This window comes from Rhopalosiphum padi, chromosome 2 (assembly GCF_020882245.1).
Source record: "Rhopalosiphum padi isolate XX-2018 chromosome 2, ASM2088224v1, whole genome shotgun sequence".
Taxonomy (NCBI): domain Eukaryota; kingdom Metazoa; phylum Arthropoda; class Insecta; order Hemiptera; family Aphididae; genus Rhopalosiphum; species Rhopalosiphum padi.
Window position 1 is genome coordinate 43,328,765 of NC_083598.1, and position 18,743 is coordinate 43,347,507.

Below are 18,743 nucleotides of genomic sequence, written 5' to 3' on the forward strand. Positions count from 1 at the left end.
TGAGCAAACGTCGTATTTTATTTTGAATCAGCAAAATTAATTTATATTTAATTAAACATTTTTTTAAAAAAATAAATAAAATTCCTTACCCAAAATAACATTACTGTACTCTATTATCTTCATAAACATTTTAATAAAAATAATTGATAAAACAATCTATTTGATTTCAAAAATATGTAAATATTAATTTATCCTGAACGAATAAAACCGGTAGTAGGTACTTACCTACACTAAACTACAATAACTTTAGCCAATAATAATTATTTATTAAATCTGCTAAAAAAAATGTTTCAGTTTAGACAGTTACAAATACCTACTACAGTTAACCTATTGTTGTACAATAAAGACCTTCACCATAATACAAAAAAAATGTAATTTTAGGTACTTACATAATAATTATATACACATTAAATACACGGTTGAAAATGTGGACCATTGATACATAACATAATTTTGACAATTTAACATATATGCACAAATTGACAAATTAGTGTATAATTATGATAAAAATCCAAGCAGATTTACGTTGTAATGTAATTTAATCAATTTCTTAGTACCCGTGGAGTTCGTTATTAATTATTTTTTCAACTAAAAAATTAAAAATATAAGGAATAAGCCGGATAAAGGAATGTTTTATTTTATTTTCATATTGGTTTGATGTTGAGGGGGGCGTCTTTTTCAATAAGTTTATATTAATCTTACAATATAAAATATATATCATAACTTATAAGTTATAACCTAATACGTATGTCATTATTAAATAGGTAACAATTATTATACAATACACTTTCGTCACTCGTGGATCTTGAGGATCTACTAGTTTATCGGGCCTTATAAATCTATAACATATTAGTATACATAATTCAATACACCCTAAAAAAGTCATAAATAGGTACCCATAAATTATAATAGAGGTCAAGTCGTAAAATCAGATTCTAATTTAGGTATATAATATACTGTAGTCTACCGTCTTTGTACTGTTTTTATAGCTGTTAAGTATATTGTGTTTTATATTCTTAAATAATATATCGTAACATATCTGTCCCCTCATGACAAATGTAATTTACCGTCGAGATGGGAGTTCCCCGAGTGCGTTCCAAGAATAAAAGGCCACATTTTTGATAGAGTCCTAGTGTGTCCTAACTCCTATCGAAGTTAAAATAAAATTCCATTTTCAGTATTTCTCAATCATTATAGTATTATAGTTGACGATTTGAATGGGCATGGGTGTCCCAATTGCGCAATGGCAATGCGCTCGTATACAATACATATTTGCCTACTTTCAGTTATAAACATAAAATTTTTCGATCTAACTCCATCAACATCAACAAAAACAATTTAAACACTAAAATACAATATCTAATGTGTAAATGTGTAATCTCCTTGTCACCGGTTCGAACCGTTAAAATCACGCGCGTCTGTTGGTAGCAGTGCGCACCGACAACCAATCGGGTCACCTGTACTTTTTCGTACGTTTGTAATAACGACCAATTATGAGAAAACGAACAAATTGATAAACTGACGGATTTCCATTGGAGTGTCGTACCTTGTACACCGTCTTATTCTTGTCTCGTACGCTAAAGAAGTTTTAAGTAAAACTACAATTGTAAAAGTAAAACACTTGTTACTTGTAAGTTAGCGTTTAAACGTTGCTTACTGCGTTTTGAACATTTGTTGTTGTGTAAATGTGTCTGGTGTATCTCACGTTATCGTTTCGTTTAACCGTAACATCACTGTCCACTTTTCTCAATATTATATTGTTTTAACGTGCACTTGGATATTCTGTGTTTTTTATTATTTTTTTTAAATTTGCACAATTTATTCATCGTCACTGTAGGCAAATAGTCTGCAGACGTTTCTGTACGTAAGTATTCGATATAATCATTTAGAACCATGAACAAAGACGATGACTTGTTTGAATTCGACGCTCCCAAGACATTCGTCAATCTGTACGAGATTGCAAATGCCAAAGACGACGGTGCCGACAGATTTTTTGGTAAGTATGGCAAGGTAGATTTTGAGTGAAATTTCGTAAGACTGTAGGTACTTACTCAAAGGAAAACAATACATTTTTTTCTTTTTATAACCTGTAACGTATCGGAAATGAGACAACGGTAGGGTTTCTTGTTTTATAAAATGTCTGTTTGAAGTTGTGCGTACCTGTTTATAGCTGTTTTTATCATATGATAGTCAGCTACAAAAATTCTAGTACCTTCTTATTTTAATTAACCGAGATAATTTATTAAAATACCCAATAGTTTTAAAAATAAATATAGTTACACAATATAGACAATTAACATTGGTATTAACTTTTTTTTTATTTCTACCTATACATTGTTCATTATTTAAATTATACCCATTCACTTAATGAAATATGTTGAAGATTAATCATAGTCTTATACAGTAACTTATGTTATTAAATATTAGGTATACAATATTTTGGTCTAAAAGATAAGATACTTAACAGTGACTGCCAATTTGAATTCTTTTTCTACCAAGAAGCAACTACTGGTTAAACAACATTTTACTATCGTGCCTCTAATGGTTGTTGGCTATTTAATTAATGTGATTTAACAGTTGACAACTGTATTAGCGATGTGCCGGTAAACTTTTGAAGCATGTCACATAAAATTGTTATTTTCTTTTTTGAAATTAAGAATAGGATACATAGTACTCTGAATCCTTTAAAATTTTTATTTAAAAAATTAAAAATTAAAAGAAAATCTGCATATTTTGTCTTTTGACGAAAATAATCTGGGTGTTTTAAACAATACATTATTTCACTAATAGTACCTTTTTTTTATATATTTATTTTCAAACTTGTAACAATTGTAGGTACTATTTTTATCCTGTTTTTTTAATAATTATTTATTTTGATAGATATTAGTATTACTGAACATTATCTTTACATTCTTAATTCTTGAAAAACTTTCTAATTTGAATACTCTATAGGTATATCCACTTAAAATGTATAATTAATAATAATAATTGTATTTTATTAGATATGGTCGAAAAATTGGAAAGTGCTAAATCTGAACCAAATTTGGGAATTATAAAAATACCAACTGTGAATGGCAATGATGTTCTAGAGGAGAATAAGGAAAATTTTTCACCTGATGATCAGTTTGATGATCAAAATATTAAGTAAATATTTTATTTATCAATTTTTTAAGTAGTATAATTCTTTATGTATATACAAGGTGATTTTTTAAGCATGCTCGCCCCATTATTATGCTTAAATTATGTATATATTCAAATTCTGATTTTTACATAGTTTCAAGTTGTTAAAAAAAAAATTTTTTTATTAAAAAATTATTTTAAATATTTTTTATCCTTATATTTTGTTTAAGTTTTTTAAATGACGACATAGTTTTAATTTCATATTTCAAAGCAGAATATTTTTCTGAGTATTTTGATACATAAAAATCGAATTTAGGGTGAGTAGTTTATGAGTTTTATGTATTTAAAGTTTTGACATGGGGATCAGTGGATAAAGATTTTGTGGGGTAACCCGGTACCACACCACTCCGCTTGTCTAAACTTTAAAAATGTATAACTCATAGACTACTCGCCTTAAATTTGATTTTTATGTATCAAAATACTCAGAAAAATATTCTGCTTTGGAATATAAAATTAAAACTATGTTGCCACTCAAAAAAGTAAAAAAGTAAAAAAATAATTATTTTTTAACAACTTGAAACTATGTAAAAATCAGAATTTGAATATATACATAATTTAAGCATAAAAATGGGGTAAGCATGTTTAAATAATCACCTTGTTTGTGTGTGTATGTTTTTAATTCTAATTAAATATTAGATTCGTAAATATTATTTATATATATATATTAATAAGTTATATTTTAACAGTTCATTGGCCCATCAATTAATTCGTTCTGCAAAGAAAACAAGAACATCAAAATTACATAACAGACATTCAATTACTGTGGAAGGAATTGAAGTAGAGTTACCGCGGATCAAACATCATGCTATGATTACTAGATTAGATGAACTAGAAAGCACACCTAAATTAGATTTGCGTACTCGTTCCGTTGTTAAATCCGAGTACAAATATGAACACATTAAATCAGGTTCGCAAGAAAATCTTATATTAGATAAAAGTTCAAAAAAATTCATGAGTATTGCTGAAAAAGTCAGGAATTACTTCAACAACACACCGCCTAGGTTTCATTCTAAACCCACTGTCTCAGCTGGTGAGTCACTTTCATCCGGTGCTCGTTTAGTGTCTTCTTGCTTTCTATTAGCCCATACAATTCTGTTGTAGGTAGTTCTTGTTTATATTTTGTAACAAAAACTTGGCTTTATTAAAATAAATAATATGTTTCACAACTATTAGTTTTTATATATTTATTACTTAGTTTGATATTTTTTTATATATCAATTATCTATTGCATGCAACCATTTGGTTAAATTTACTACTTTTAGTACTACAATAATTAAAACTTGTAAAATACCTTTATTAAATATGATAGATTTGATCATTTTAACTTGTTTTAGGTTCAAAGGTTTTTAAATCTAGAAGTCTTTTTCCTGGTGCTTTTGAGCCAAGTATAAGCTCAAATAATACTACTAATATTATTGAAAATAAACCAACAAAGTAAGCTTTTTTAACTTAAAACTCTTCATTTTATTTTTTAATTTGTGTGCAATTTAATTTAGAAGCAGTAATGAAAACAAACAGAATTTTAATAACCTAAATATAAATATTCCTACGAGCAGTATCAAAGTGGTAATAGAATTTATTTTCATTTAACTTTATGTTAGAAATTTAATATTTTATAATTTTTAGCCTAATAAAACTCAAAAAATAAAAGTTCTCAACTCCCAAGGTGGAGTTCAAGTGGTTGAAAATAAAGAACTTGGACATGGTGGTATAAAAGTTCTAGAAAAACAATTACACACTGTTCCAAAACCATTTAGCTTTGAATCTCGTAAATCGTGTGCTACCAAACCTCAAGTATGATAATATTTATAAAAACTGTTATACTGAGAAATGATGACTGGAAGTAAAACATTTTTTATATATATATATATATATAATGAACTTACAGGTTGTGAAAAGTACAGAGCAACCATGGTCGTTTAAAGCACGACCAGCTACAGTTTTAAAAAAAAAACCATTTGTTCCTAAACACGAAAAAAAATATACTGAACCAAAAAATATACGTTTAAATACTGAAAGACGTGCTCAAGAATGGATGGTTTTTGAACTTGAAATAAAAGAGAAGTTTTCTCAATATGAAGAAAATACAAGAATGGTAATATTGCTGCTCTATATAGGTATTATTGTATCTAACTTAATTTTCATTTATTATATTTTAGAGACAAGAAGAAATGAAAAAAAAAGAAATGGATTTGATTAAAAATATGCGTCAACAAACTATTCATAAACCAGAACCAATTAAAAAATATAAGCCCGTCTTAATAAGAAAATCTGGAAGACCAATTACTGTACCACACAGCCCAAGGTTTTCAATTCGTCCAAATAGGAATTGTTTAAACTCCATATCTGAACAAGTCTAGTAAGTTAACTCATATTTAGGTATAGTTTTATTATAGAATTTGCATCACTTATCACTCATTAGGCATATATAAGTCAGTTTTTAATACATATATATATTGTTTGTTTTAAGACATTACAGCAAGTTAATTATATTATTTTTTTTTAATTGTTTTGTCTGTATTATACGTATGCATTAAAAATGAAGAAGGAAAATTAATTACATTACTGTTTAAACTTCAAATATTTACTTCTATTTTAGGAATTTCGATTTCTTAATTAAAACCACAAAAATAGAATTGCAAGATATCCAAAGATATTTATTATACTCTTTTAATTCTTAATACAAATAAATATTATTAATACATTTAATATGTAGCAATATTATTGAAAATTAATTTTTCAATTACTCATATTTAGTTGTTTGCATATTTATATATATTATTTACTATAATATGTTAAAATTTAGGGTCTGGATTTTAAATCTGATATATATAATTTATATATATACTGGTTAAAAGGAGGGCTAAATAACAGACTTACATATTTTCAGTTTTAAAAAATCTGGGCTCTAATTATTATATTGAATTATGCTTATGATTACTCCATAATAATTTATAATTTATTTTAATTATTATTCATAGTTTATTAACAAATCATATTTCTAAATAACCAAATACATAATTAAAAATTTTCTTTTTTTTTTCAGAATACTGAAAAATCTAATTACCTGAATACCAACATTTATTTTTATAGTGTTCATTTTTTTTCATTTTAAATTCTTAAATCTTTTTATTTAATAGTGAAAAATAGTAAGACAAATGTATTGTAAATATCAAATGTATTGAATATATTGACTTGGGAATAGCAAAATTATTAAGTTTGAGGGAAAACATTTTGCTTTAAATAGTATAAACGTGAAACAAATAAGGAATATTGTTAAGTAAAATTTGTCTTCTTTGTTATACCAAATTGTATACCTAAATTTTCTATTTTTTTTTCTATTTATGTAGTTTGATGATGTATGACATAATTATCTCTTTTAATAAAGTAGCACTTATTTTGTACTATATTTTTATAATATTATAATAAATTTTATTACTATACATTATTTTTATACTATGAAACATACCCGGTGTTTAAAACTTTACAGAAAGTTTAATAAAACATAATTTAACATTTCTAAAATTATTTTGTAAATAAAAATCTTGTCAATATTTTCCAAAGTTTCAATGGAAAATTTAATTACAGTACTGAAACTTAAAAAAGTATCAAAATGCTTTGCAACTAAATGGTGCTACTAGTGAATTTGTTTATGAATGGATTGATTGGTTGAAAACAACTGGAAATTCCACAATATATACTTGTGTTTTTAAAACTTTAAAAATGTTTACAAATTTACAATCATTCCTGTAACTAGCTATACGTGTGAACGCGTTTTTCAAAATTAACCATAGTAAAAAACAAATTATGCAGTACAATGGGTCATGAATGTTTGTAGACATTATTATTGCTTTTCGCAGAACAAGAAAAGGTATTGAAGGTATGTAAATGCAGTAGTATATGAATTCAATAATATGTGTAATAGACGAATATCTCTCTTAAGTATATAAAATACATTTATAAATTATAATTATTTTATTTGTTAGATAGTTATATTTTATTTTAATTTAGTAGTACCTGTTTAATAAAAAGTATTTAAAATGACTGATGTTTGCAACAAAAAAAAATGATACATTTTTTGAGAACCTCTGAATCTAAATCTATCAAATAGTAATGATTATAATGTATGCGCCTCACCTTGTTTCACAGATATTAATCATAAACTATTATCTATATCCTATGTTACTCCTATTTATTTTTGTAAACATTTTAGCAGCGCACTATTTATTGTAACACCTCCACCGAGTAATGCCGGTTTTAGACGTATACGCAAGTAAAATATTAAAAATTGTATATTAGCATAATATGCCCCGGTTACTTAATATAATTTCAATTTTTTTCAAAATTTTTTGTTTACGTTGTCGTAGACCTTAGTTTCAACTAATAGGTACTCATCATAATATCTAATCTGTAATTTATGTTTGATTTTTTCCATAAAATATATAACGCGGGATGTAACTGATATAAGAGGGTTCTCAAAAAATACCTAGGTATTTTTAAATAATTTATTAATTTTTTTTTGTTGGAAATCGGAATAAAATATTTGACGAAAAACGGTTACGCTCGTAAAAAAATATATGTGTATAAATATTATTTAGGTATACCTCCATATACCCTTATATATATATAACATTTAGATGTGTTTTATTTACAAAACGGTTGATCAGAAGGCCGATGATAAATATGGGAACTACCCACTTTTAGAGTCAGCACATGCCTATGCTTTACTTGTATTAAGTTCTAAACTACAGTCATGGTTCCCAAAGTAAATATTTATTTATTTTTACAAGATATCAATTGATGTAGTTAAATACCACCCTATTTTGTGTATTTATTATTTATCTAAGCTGTGGCACCTAATAGTTAATAGAATTACTATTACATAATATAAAACCGAGATATATAAGTGTTCTATGTTACAAACATTCGAGTAATTGGGTGTGTATATAAACGATCGTTTTGATCCAAGTGTAAATGAAATAAATATATATATATATATATACATATATTTATTTTATTGGTTTTTGAACGTCAAGGGCGTGTCTGTTATTATTAACTGTCGTCTAGCACAATTACACAGTAGACTACAGTGATAGTATTATTATACATTTATACACGTACACTTCAGTGACATACAGATATAATACTGTGTTTAATTTTTTTTTAAGACTTCAAAACGTCTGTTCTCAGATGTATACGTATATTTTATAGACATGAGATAATGTACATTACTACATTATATATTATATTATGCTCTCCAGCAGGCGCGTTCCGACGATTGTTCCGTGTGATTGACGTGTATTTCACTATTTCGTTACAGTCATTACACGTTAACACGTGCCTATAGCTGTTGAATACTTGTATGCACATACTTATTAAGTATTAATTAGATAATACCTACCTATATATGTTATTGCTCATAGGCGTGTGTAGAGTTACATGTCGGGCGCAGCAAACATTTTTACCGGCTCATTTTCTTTAACTAATTGTCCAAAAATACATTTCTTTAATATTAGGTACTGCCAATTCCCCGTAACTCGAACGTCAACAATTAAAAAAATCTTCATAATTAATTTGTACCTAATATTTTCTTTTCCTTACAAGTGTTTGTTTATTGATGTTTGATTCAAAAAATAAAAAAAATACTTAGTTCGATTTATTTTTATCCACCTCGAGATTTGATTTATCGAGACTGGCTGTGTTATGTAAAATTTAACATATACGTAGAGGAACCAGTTACCAGTACCAGTACCTATTTACCTACTTATTAAAATCAATACTAAGTAGTAAAAATAATAAGTCCAGATTATAGGCTTCACCAGCCCTTTCAAATGTAGGTAGTTAGGAACAACAAGAGCACATAATATACATATATACCTATATATATCTATTAACAAATTTAATTTTTTTTGTATTTCTGATTTTATATTTGAATGAATTGATTATTGGTCTATATGATCAAACTTAATGAACAATATCTGTTAATCGTTATCTCTTGTCGGTTTTCTATACGATTTTTTAATTTTTAAGCGATTTTTTTTTAAATATAGAACATTTACCATCTGTACCTACAATCTACATATAAAATAAGCAAATTGGTTGATAATGTGTATTGAACATGTTTCATGAATTCATGATAGAAGTTTAAGCTAGTTATGAGTATACCTATTTTTATGTTTTACACGTTTTAGTAATTTACATAGGTAGGTAGGTACACCTAATCATAATTTAAAAGATTGTGAAAATCCAACGAGAAATAACAGAGAATAGATGTTTTTTCCCTTAAGTTTTATCATAGCTAAATTTTCTCTAATATCAAAGTTAACACAAGATCTTTTTTACTGAAATCAAATTTGCCTTTTCTACGTTTGTAAGATGGAGACAAACACATGCTATGATTAACACGTGCAAAACTATTTCCAGTTACCACGACTATGTTATAAACAGTATCAAAAGTCGAATATACAGTTATATGTAATGTCAAGCTGGCAAATACTAATAAAATTTATTTTAATTCAAAAGTGTATAGCACTATATAGCAGTGGCTCACCTTCAATAATTTATTACCCTTGGAAAGAGACCACTTTATTATCCTTTTATATGTGTCCAATAATTTTTCGTCCCTTTAACGTGTCCGAGATGAGCTTGTCGTCCTAAATTCAGTTTATATTAGGTGCATAAAATATTCACTTATGTTTCAGAAAAAAACGAGTTATAAAATAAGTTGTTGGCTGGATCACCAGAACACCAGGTATTTGTATATTATATTATGTTCCGTGACGTTGTATATTATATGATTATTGTCATTGTGAGTAGGTATAATATAATATACACGCGTCGGAAATGGTGTCTGGAGCATTAAAGTTAAATGAACTTTCACTACGACAACGTGCAACGGTACCTAAACCTGTGTGGCTGTAAAAACTGCACCCGTAGGAAAGTATATACCTAAGGAAATTTTGGATATACACTATACACGTTTACATCGTGGTTACCTATATTATGTATAGGCGATGTTAATTGCCAAATATGCGGAAGAGCGAAGACGAACAAATCAATTTATGATAATAGGTATTCGTATCTATATGTATATATTTTTAATAATTTAGTAGGAAGATATATATGAATTCAGAACTATATAAATGATAATATGCTGTTTTACACTAAACGTTTGTGTTGATATAGTGTGTACAATATGGTTATAGCAATATAGCATAATATGATTAGCATGCATTGGCCGTATGAAAGAAGATACCCAGTGGTGTCACTTTTTTGCTTGATATTAATAAGTTTGTAGATTAATTTTATTAGTATAATAATATTATTATATATATTTTTATTATAATATTATGTTAATAATAATTATTGTTTTATGAAAAATTTATGTATCGATGTGTAATGTGTTGGTTATATTGTTACACTTAATATTTGTATAATGTATATTGTATGTCATTTATGTAGGTAGGTAGGTACCAACAGTTATAAAAAAAATTGTGTTAGTTAAATTTTGTTGCCAAATTGAAAATATAGGTATTTGTCTTATTATTTTGAATATTTTTATAGATGTTCACAATTTTTTATAATATTAATTAACATTAAAAATTACAATACCTATTTGTTCTAATAATTATTATTACATATATTTATTATGTATTACCATTATTAATTATTTAAATCATTTCCTAATATTTAATTTAATGATGAGTATATAGGCAGTATAGCAGGTAGGTACCTACAACTTTTCAATAAAGAAACCACAACTATAGTAATTAGTTATTAATTAGTAATTCAAGTAATTGTTATAATAGTAATATAGATATGTCGGGTGACACAGATACTAGATAAATAAAAAAAAAACTCAAAATTGAATACTGCTCATGTCAATTTATTATTTCCTAAAAATGCAGTAATATATTTGTTATTAATGACAATATATAAAATATTAATATAATGAAAACAATTATTTTGATTTTAAATGGCTTAATACACTAATAAGGATTTTTTAAAACATAGTATATTTTTCAATGATAAGACGAAGGGTAATTTTTCTACAGTATGTATAGGTACACATGATAATATAATATGATAAATGAATTCGTCAGTTAAAATCAATGTTGATTTACATTTATAATAATGCTAATGATAAGAAGTATAAAACAGTTTAACAACTTAATATATAATAATAACAATATTTACAAAGTATTTAGGTATATGTACACAACATGGGTAGTCTGTGATGCGATTATTCGAAACAATTCAGTCTTCATTTTTTCTTGTACCCATCATGACCATGAGAATCATGGTGCTCCTCGTGGTGGTGATGGTGTTCCTCTATCGGGAACCATTCGGATATCCACACGGGCTTCCAGATTTTCTTCCACGCTGGCAGCCAAATTTCTTTCCAGTCGGGTATCCAAATCTGTTTCCAGTCTTCCTTCCATTCCAATTTCTTGTCCGGGATCCAGATTTCGTGCTTTTCTGTTTTCCATTCCTGTTTCCAATCTTCCTTCCATTCGAGCTTCTTGTCTTGAACCCAGATCTGTTTCTTTTCGGTGCGCCAGATTTGTTTCCAGTCTTCCTTCCACTCTAATTTTTTATCCTTGACCCAAATTTGTTTCTTCGCGGGTTTCCAAATCTGTACCCAGTCCTCTTTCCATTCCAGCTTCTTGGACGGAACCCAGATTTGTTTCTTCACTGTCTTCCACACTTTCTTCCAGTGGACCTTCCATACGACTTTCTTCTTCCATAGGTCGTGCGCTTCATACTCCCATCCGTGGTAGTCCTTGCCAAGGTGTTTGGATCCGGGCACGTACGCCTTGACCAACTCGGGGACGTGTATCTTATGCCAGTCGGGTACCTGTTCTTCCTTCCATGCGGGAACTTCGATGTGCTTCCACACCGGCTTGTAGACCTTCTTCCAGTCGGGCACCTTCACTTCCTTCCAGGCTGGCACGTCGATGGACACCCACACTGGCTTGTATATCTTCTTCCAGTCCGGCACTTGTATTTCTTTCCAAGCTGGAACCTTGATCGGCACCCAGATGGGCTTGTATACTTTTTTCCAGACCGGTACGTGCACTTCTTTCCAGCCTTGTTTCTTCGTCGGCACCCATATCGGCTTGTAGATTTTCTTCCATGAGGGCTTCCAGATCTGTTTCTTACCCGGTTTCCATGTTTTCACCCAGTCGGGCTTCCAGATGAGCTTCTTCTTCCAGTAGCCTTTCAGGGGTTCATGGTGGTGTTCGTGATGGTGGTCGTGGTGGTCATCGACGCCATAACCGTGATCTGGCACTCCAATGCGGCTTTGTGCGACTGCCGGTTGCCTATATATACAGTACAAAATAAAACACGTGTTAGGTACCTATATAAATATATATATATATATTTATACTATTGATATATTATGCTCGTTGTTGCGTGTATCTTATTATATAAATATAGTGAATAGTCATACCGCGAGGTAAAAGTCATCCTAACGAATTATTATTATTTAACATACCTATTATGATATGATAGTATGATACCTATGATAGAGATGATATGTCAATATATGCGCGTAGGTATAGTCAATTTCTTTAGTAACTCTGTCTTTTTTCTTTCTTTCATCTATTCATCATCGAATACAAAGTCATTTTTTAGAAAAATCTATATTCCACATGCGTTTTATTTTACAATAGGTTTTCCGCGTTTGATTTCCCATATCATTGTTGATTGTTCGAATGTTATGAAAATTCGGCGCCATAGTCGTACCGTATATATACGGCATAATATACGTACTCGCGTTGTTCTTTTTATTGTCATCGTTTTCGCATTGAAAGTCATACATGGCGGATATCGATTTTTCACAGTTTTCTCTATAGATACACTTTGTAATTTATTCGGCAAACAATATTTATTATGATAATAATAATAAATCGATTGAATTAAAAAAAAAAATAATAATAAAAATAAACGGGACGTCTATAGGCAGAGGATCGGTTTCACGTGGATTTCTCTTTGTGCCGAAAACCGATAAGGACTGTCATCGTTTCGCGTGGTTGTATTATTTCGATTTGAACGTACTGCAGAACAATCGTAAGACTCCCTAGGAGATTATATGTATATGAATTTCGAGTGTTGTAATAAAAAAACACCCACCTGTTATCTTATTAAAATAGTCGTTACTCAACACATGATAAATGCGTTCGGTGAAAACGTAAGTTACGGCTTTATGGGTAACGGGTGGATGCAAATACAATAACTATTGATGCCAGCAGATAAAACGTCGATATATTGTAATAGTATGCATATTTTTTCAATTGTTAAGTGAGTATGTGATATTTTATAAAAATGCGCGTTCAGAAGAATTAAGAAATCACGGCATTTGCGCGGATAATAAATTATGGTATTTCATCTATAACACATTTTTATACATATCATGCCATATAACTGTTTCGTATTACCGTTAAAAACGGATTATCATTTTGTGACGACGTTTACATTTCACAAATTTATTATATAATACGTATAATAATGTCCTACTATTATCAATATCTTCTTCAAAAACGAGTTTAGTAAAACGTGATTTGCATATGCAGTAGGACGTTTGCTGAAAATGAGCACAAAGAATAATATAACTGGAAAAAACGAATCGTTCCCGGAAGACGTTGACGACGACTAGCCGATAATCAGATTTTAAGGTCACCAAAGGTTCAGCGACATTGAGTCGGATTAGAAAAAACAAAAAAAACTACGTCTAATCTACACCGTGTTCTAATTTTTTACTAGTTTTTTGTGGCGCGTTTATACGTATTATTTGAACGATCTATGGAATTGAAGTATTTCGAAGACGCATCTTATAACCATTAAACCTTCTTATATAGGTATATCTATGTATAAAAATCGGGGTAATTTTCCCGACGGAATGTGTGTACTTACTGCAGACCGGTTTGTGCGTAATCATTGATTGGCGACTTTTTTTCACGCTTGAGGGATGTTGATGACGCGTCGTCGTTCGGGAAGGCCACTTGCTGTTGCGGCAAGTCGACCGCCTTTGACCAGACGAGGGTGACGTGGACGAACAACGCCAGGAACACCTAGAAAAGAAAGGAAAAAGGGGTTGAAAACGTGTTAAAAATTAATATATAATAAATATATGTAACGACGCCGCCAATGTATAAGTATATATATATATATATATTATTATAGGTAGTCATTTAAGTATACGCGTTTTGCCGCTTTCACTGTTCCGCGAATGCGCGTGTTTATAATATTATTATATATAATATGGTTTACGTCCCAGGGAAATATATTATATACAACAACATAAGTAGTTGACTCTCAAGTACTCTCGGGTAGGAGGCTGTTTTTTTTAATATCCGGAAATCACGACTAAAAGTTGAACTCGACTTTCACTCGAAATATATACACTCATTCGGCGGCGGAGCTACGCGCAAAATAATAATATTATTATACATAATATCATATTATATTATTATGTCTATATTGATAAAGGTAAGCGTGTATACATAAACAATAATATATTATTATTATCGTTTCTATATATAATATACAAAAATAGATCTGCGTGTCAAAGTATATACCTATAGGTAGGTACCTATGACTATGTACCTATATATAACTACATAATATGTACGATATGCCTAATATGAATGCGTTATCGGAGAAATATTTTAATCGAGTCGCGTCACTGGTATGGCGTAGTAGAACAAAATTGAAAAAAAATATCAAGCGCGCCGGTCAAACGTGAAGTATATCTGGTCCATAATTTAACGCGGAGAGTAATAGTAGTATATGGTATGGGCGTATGGCGTAACCGGTGAAAGCATCCCGGGCAAAAAGAAGCGCGTGTTTCGACGCGTTTTAATTTTTTTGTTTTTCAATGTCGCCCTTCTTTGCGAGCAGTTTTTTTTTCATCATTGCGTAACGATTTTATATCCGATATAGTATTATTATTTATTCGTATCGACATAACGCGTGTAGATGAAGCGAGATCCGATGTTTACGGTGAAAGTTCGACACTCGTAATCGTATATTTATCCCTCGGACATGCAACGGTGGGCCGCAAAGTTGAATTGAATAATATTGTAGTTATTGTACACGGTTTAAGATATTGCGGCTATATCCGGACGAGTCGCGCACATAACACGCGTTATATAACGGTTTTATGCGTGTAATTATATATGTCGGCGATGGATTAGATATACATAGTGACATCAATAAAATGTGTAAAAATATATGGATAATCGTATACGAAGGAATTTTAGTATATAACAGTGTCCGATTGAAAAATAATAATAGAGTATCGATGTTTTATTATTTTTTTTTGCGAATAGATATAATAGGTAATTATATACTTTTTATAATAATGTTATAAAACAAAAATATCGCTGTATACTGTATTGTCGATTCACCGATGTCTATACTAATATATTACACGACAAAAATATATTAAAATAAAGATTTGGCTCTCAGGTTGAGCGGGGCAGTAATATCGAAATAGCGCGGATGTACCTAACCCCAAGTCCCCAACGTTGAATTTAACCTATAATATTTGAGGAATTCGCGGGCATGGGTGTGCTTATAGAACAGTTTTGTAGATCTGGCCTAAAGTAATATTTTGAGAAGTTCCTATTGTATGAAATCAATTTCCCGTTACAAATAAAAAAATTCAAAATTAGTTTTAAGCTAATTTAAATTTACAATTAACAGGTCATTAATTTAAAATGGCATGTTTAATGCGTATCTGAGTGAAAACCTGCAGTTTGTCCAGTTCGATTAACTTCCGATTTCGGTGTGAGTATATACGCATATAAATAAATACAATTTGTGTGCATAATAATACCATATTATTATGTCTACAATGTCAACATATATATAACGGGTGGCTTGATGTAAAGGGTTAACGGTAAACATGTACCTATATAAATATGAATAATTTGTTGGAAATTTTGTGGGTCGATCAAAATAATATATAACTTATAATATGTTGTTCCTCGACAAAAATCTGAGTAAGTATATCCGAGTTTATATATTACGTATAGGTAGCCACATATCTGGAGGTATGTGGAACTCAATCGATCAGGTGCTCAAATCTGTATTCCTATTTATATAATTATATACCTACAACAGATGAAAAACCAGTCACATTGACCTAAAATCCTGAACGTGTTCAAAATGAATCGTCTAAAAAATGCTCACAATCAAGTTTCGCTAAATTGCCCTCGTTTACATCTGTCAAACTATAAATTGTATACATAATCTAGTTTGTTTATATATTTATAATAATTCGCTTACGTATACACAATATGTGCGCGCGTTACTTATAATGAACACATTATTAAAAAACATCCTTCTGTAAATATAACGCACTTGGTTAAAAAGACAATTTGATTTGTTTTTTAGTAATTGAGTTAATGACGAAAGAAATTGTAAAATAAAAAAATTGGTAGTTAGCCTACTATATATGTGCATAAAGTTACCACATTATAGAAAAACAAGGGTGTAACAGTCATAAAAACGAATATTTGGTGAAAATATTTAGTATTTGGAGAAAATTATGTTCTTTTCGTAGAGTTTGCACATAGTATTGGGTGATGCTAGTTCACGATAAAATTATATTCTACCCATTAAAGTCGTATTATCGAGGAATACCGCGGAGAGAGAGAGAACTGTAACCCCGGCGTTAAAGTCTCCGGAAGAACGCGGGAAAGCGCGCGTGAGAACGGTCGCATGCGCGCGGTAGACTAAAGCAATTTGCAAGCTAGAACACTATTGTGTTGTGCGCGAGCCCAGTCCAAATATAAAGTGCTATTACTACACTATTATTATTATTTAGTAAGAAATATTTATATATATATGTACGCATGAATTTCGGGAAATGATGTTTACACGAAAAGGATATCCATTATGCGTTGTATGTATACGTAGACAAGTGTACAAAAACGCGAAGAAGAGAAATTGTGAAATAAATATTACAATATCATATTATATATATATAGTGTCGTGATGTTCTATTGTGAACGAAAAAAAAAATATATTATAATATAAAATCAAATCATAATTAAACGCGCTTTCAGAGTGCACTACTCTTACTGTACTGATATAATATACAATATATCTACTCTTCAAATATGTCTGCACAATAAACATATAATATATAGAACAATAAGTGTGGTGTATACTGTATACTATATAGACAACAATTATAATGCACTTATAATGAAACGTGATTTTTGAAAAGCATGCTTTGCGTGATGAGAGGTTTAGAAAAACTTTGGTAATCAAAAACTTCTGTTCGTTTTATATATTTATAATATTAATAATAAGAGGTACGATATGTACTAAGTATCGTTTCACTAAAAAAAAATAACAAATAAAAGTATTACGCTTTAAAAAAAAAAAAAAAACGGTTATCACTTTTAGTTTGACGCACGGTTTTGGAAAATGTCAATTGATAATAATTATATACCCACTGTGCCGGCGTCGTACAAAGAAATAAAATCCGAAAACTTGATCGTAATAATAATGTATGACATCGCACAATAAACGAAAAATAATATAAAAAACGAACGGTTATTATTTTTTTTTTTTCCCCGAAACACATGCAATGGCTATATTGTTGATCTTAAAACGCGGATTATATCAAATGAGTTTTATAAAATATTGTTTATATTATAGCGTAATAATATTATTAATCGATATCGTGATATAATAAAATATGATATATTATGTATATTACTAACCACTATTTGGTGGCGATCCATAATGATTCGTGTTCAGTGCTTGTGCGTTTGTGTGTGTTTACTTGCTGCGAGCCACCACGATGTCTGCAAGTCCGTTGCCGATTGACATGTAGTAACAGATCTCCGAACCGTTTTATATCGAGTCGATCCGCCGTCGACGGGGCAAGGTCGTTTGTCCCTACCATATCCTCCCCCGAAAAGAAGACCGAAAATACGCACGCACTTTCTTCCCGCGCCGCTATTGCGGAAGGCGAATGATGACTTTCACGCGCGCGTCGCGAGTATAGGTATACCTGGACAGTGGAGACTCGCAGCGCACCAAACATACGAAATGTATTATTATTATTATGGTTGTTTGTGATGTGACGTCGTCGTCGTCGTCGAATTATTGCTAATCGTGTAATACTCGGTAATTGTATAGGTATACTATATGCAGATATACGACTCGATCGCGACACAAGTTTATGGTACACGCGACGAGTTTAAGGACGCGCGGTCTTTCATTTCGTCCGCTTCCTCGATCAGTTCGCGTTCTCGTTGTATCGATCATTTTCGCGCGGACGAGTGCTATACGCAGTCGACGACGAGATTTCAAACGATCTCATATTATTTATTGTAATATGTGATACTGCAAAATTGTTTATCATTACTACACGCATAATATACGATATCGTTGCAGTGTTTTGAAGTTTTTTCGGCTCTTGCGGCATTTCGAAGTTTTATGACGACCACGTGTCTTATACCGAAATATACGTGCACAGATGTTATATTGCGTTTTTTCTCCGGTGATTTAAATTTATTGTGATTATTGCATTGCAT

General features: G+C 30.1%; 2 protein-coding genes across 4 annotated transcripts; one reads left to right on the forward strand and one right to left on the reverse strand.

Moving 5' to 3' along the window:
• The first annotated feature begins 1,507 nt into the window (after positions 1-1,507).
• LOC132921824 (targeting protein for Xklp2-like) lies at positions 1,508-6,628 on the forward strand. Of its 3 annotated transcripts, none has more exons than XM_060985047.1 (9): positions 1,509-1,996; positions 3,003-3,144; positions 3,867-4,210; positions 4,515-4,614; positions 4,677-4,746; positions 4,807-4,974; positions 5,069-5,275; positions 5,340-5,539; positions 6,227-6,628. In XM_060985047.1, coding segments are annotated over exons 1-9 (1,335 nt in total). In that variant the 5' UTR covers positions 1,509-1,893; the 3' UTR covers positions 6,228-6,628. The 3 variants fall into 3 exon arrangements, with proteins under 3 accessions (XP_060841031.1, XP_060841030.1, XP_060841032.1); XM_060985049.1 differs by having other exon boundaries at positions 1,510-1,996; positions 3,867-4,087; XM_060985048.1 differs by lacking the exon at positions 6,227-6,628 and having other exon boundaries at positions 1,508-1,996; positions 5,340-5,540.
• Positions 6,629-11,044: 4,416 nt separating this feature from the next.
• Positions 11,045-18,069, reverse strand: LOC132919510 (uncharacterized). Its single transcript, XM_060981172.1, has 3 exons — positions 17,925-18,069; positions 14,098-14,255; positions 11,045-12,503 (listed from the first exon to the last, which is right to left on the reverse strand). The coding sequence occupies exons 1-3, from the start codon at positions 17,943-17,945 to the stop codon at positions 11,444-11,446; spliced, it is 1,239 nt and encodes a 412-aa protein (XP_060837155.1). The 5' UTR covers positions 17,946-18,069; the 3' UTR covers positions 11,045-11,443.
• Positions 18,070-18,743: the final 674 nt, after the last annotated feature.

What these genes read in the sequence shown, in the direction of transcription:
- LOC132919510 (XM_060981172.1), bottom strand. Translation starts at nt 17,945, where the DNA reads ATGGATCGCCACCAAATAGTG. An exon ending in TGGATCGCCACCAAATAGTG is followed by an intron (nt 14,256 to 17,924) that starts GTTAGTAATATA and finishes TTTCTTTTCTAG; the next exon opens with GTGTTCCTGGCGTTGTTCGT. An exon ending in TACGCACAAACCGGTCTGCA is followed by an intron (nt 12,504 to 14,097) that starts GTAAGTACACAC and finishes CTGTATATATAG; the next exon opens with GCAACCGGCAGTCGCACAAA.
- LOC132921824 (XM_060985048.1), top strand. Translation starts at nt 1,894, where the DNA reads ATGAACAAAGACGATGACTTGTTTGAATTCGACGCTCCCAAGACATTC. An exon ending in TAAACCCACTGTCTCAGCTG is followed by an intron (nt 4,211 to 4,514) that starts GTGAGTCACTTT and finishes AACTTGTTTTAG; the next exon opens with GTTCAAAGGTTTTTAAATCT. An exon ending in CGTGTGCTACCAAACCTCAA is followed by an intron (nt 4,975 to 5,068) that starts GTATGATAATAT and finishes ATGAACTTACAG; the next exon opens with GTTGTGAAAAGTACAGAGCA.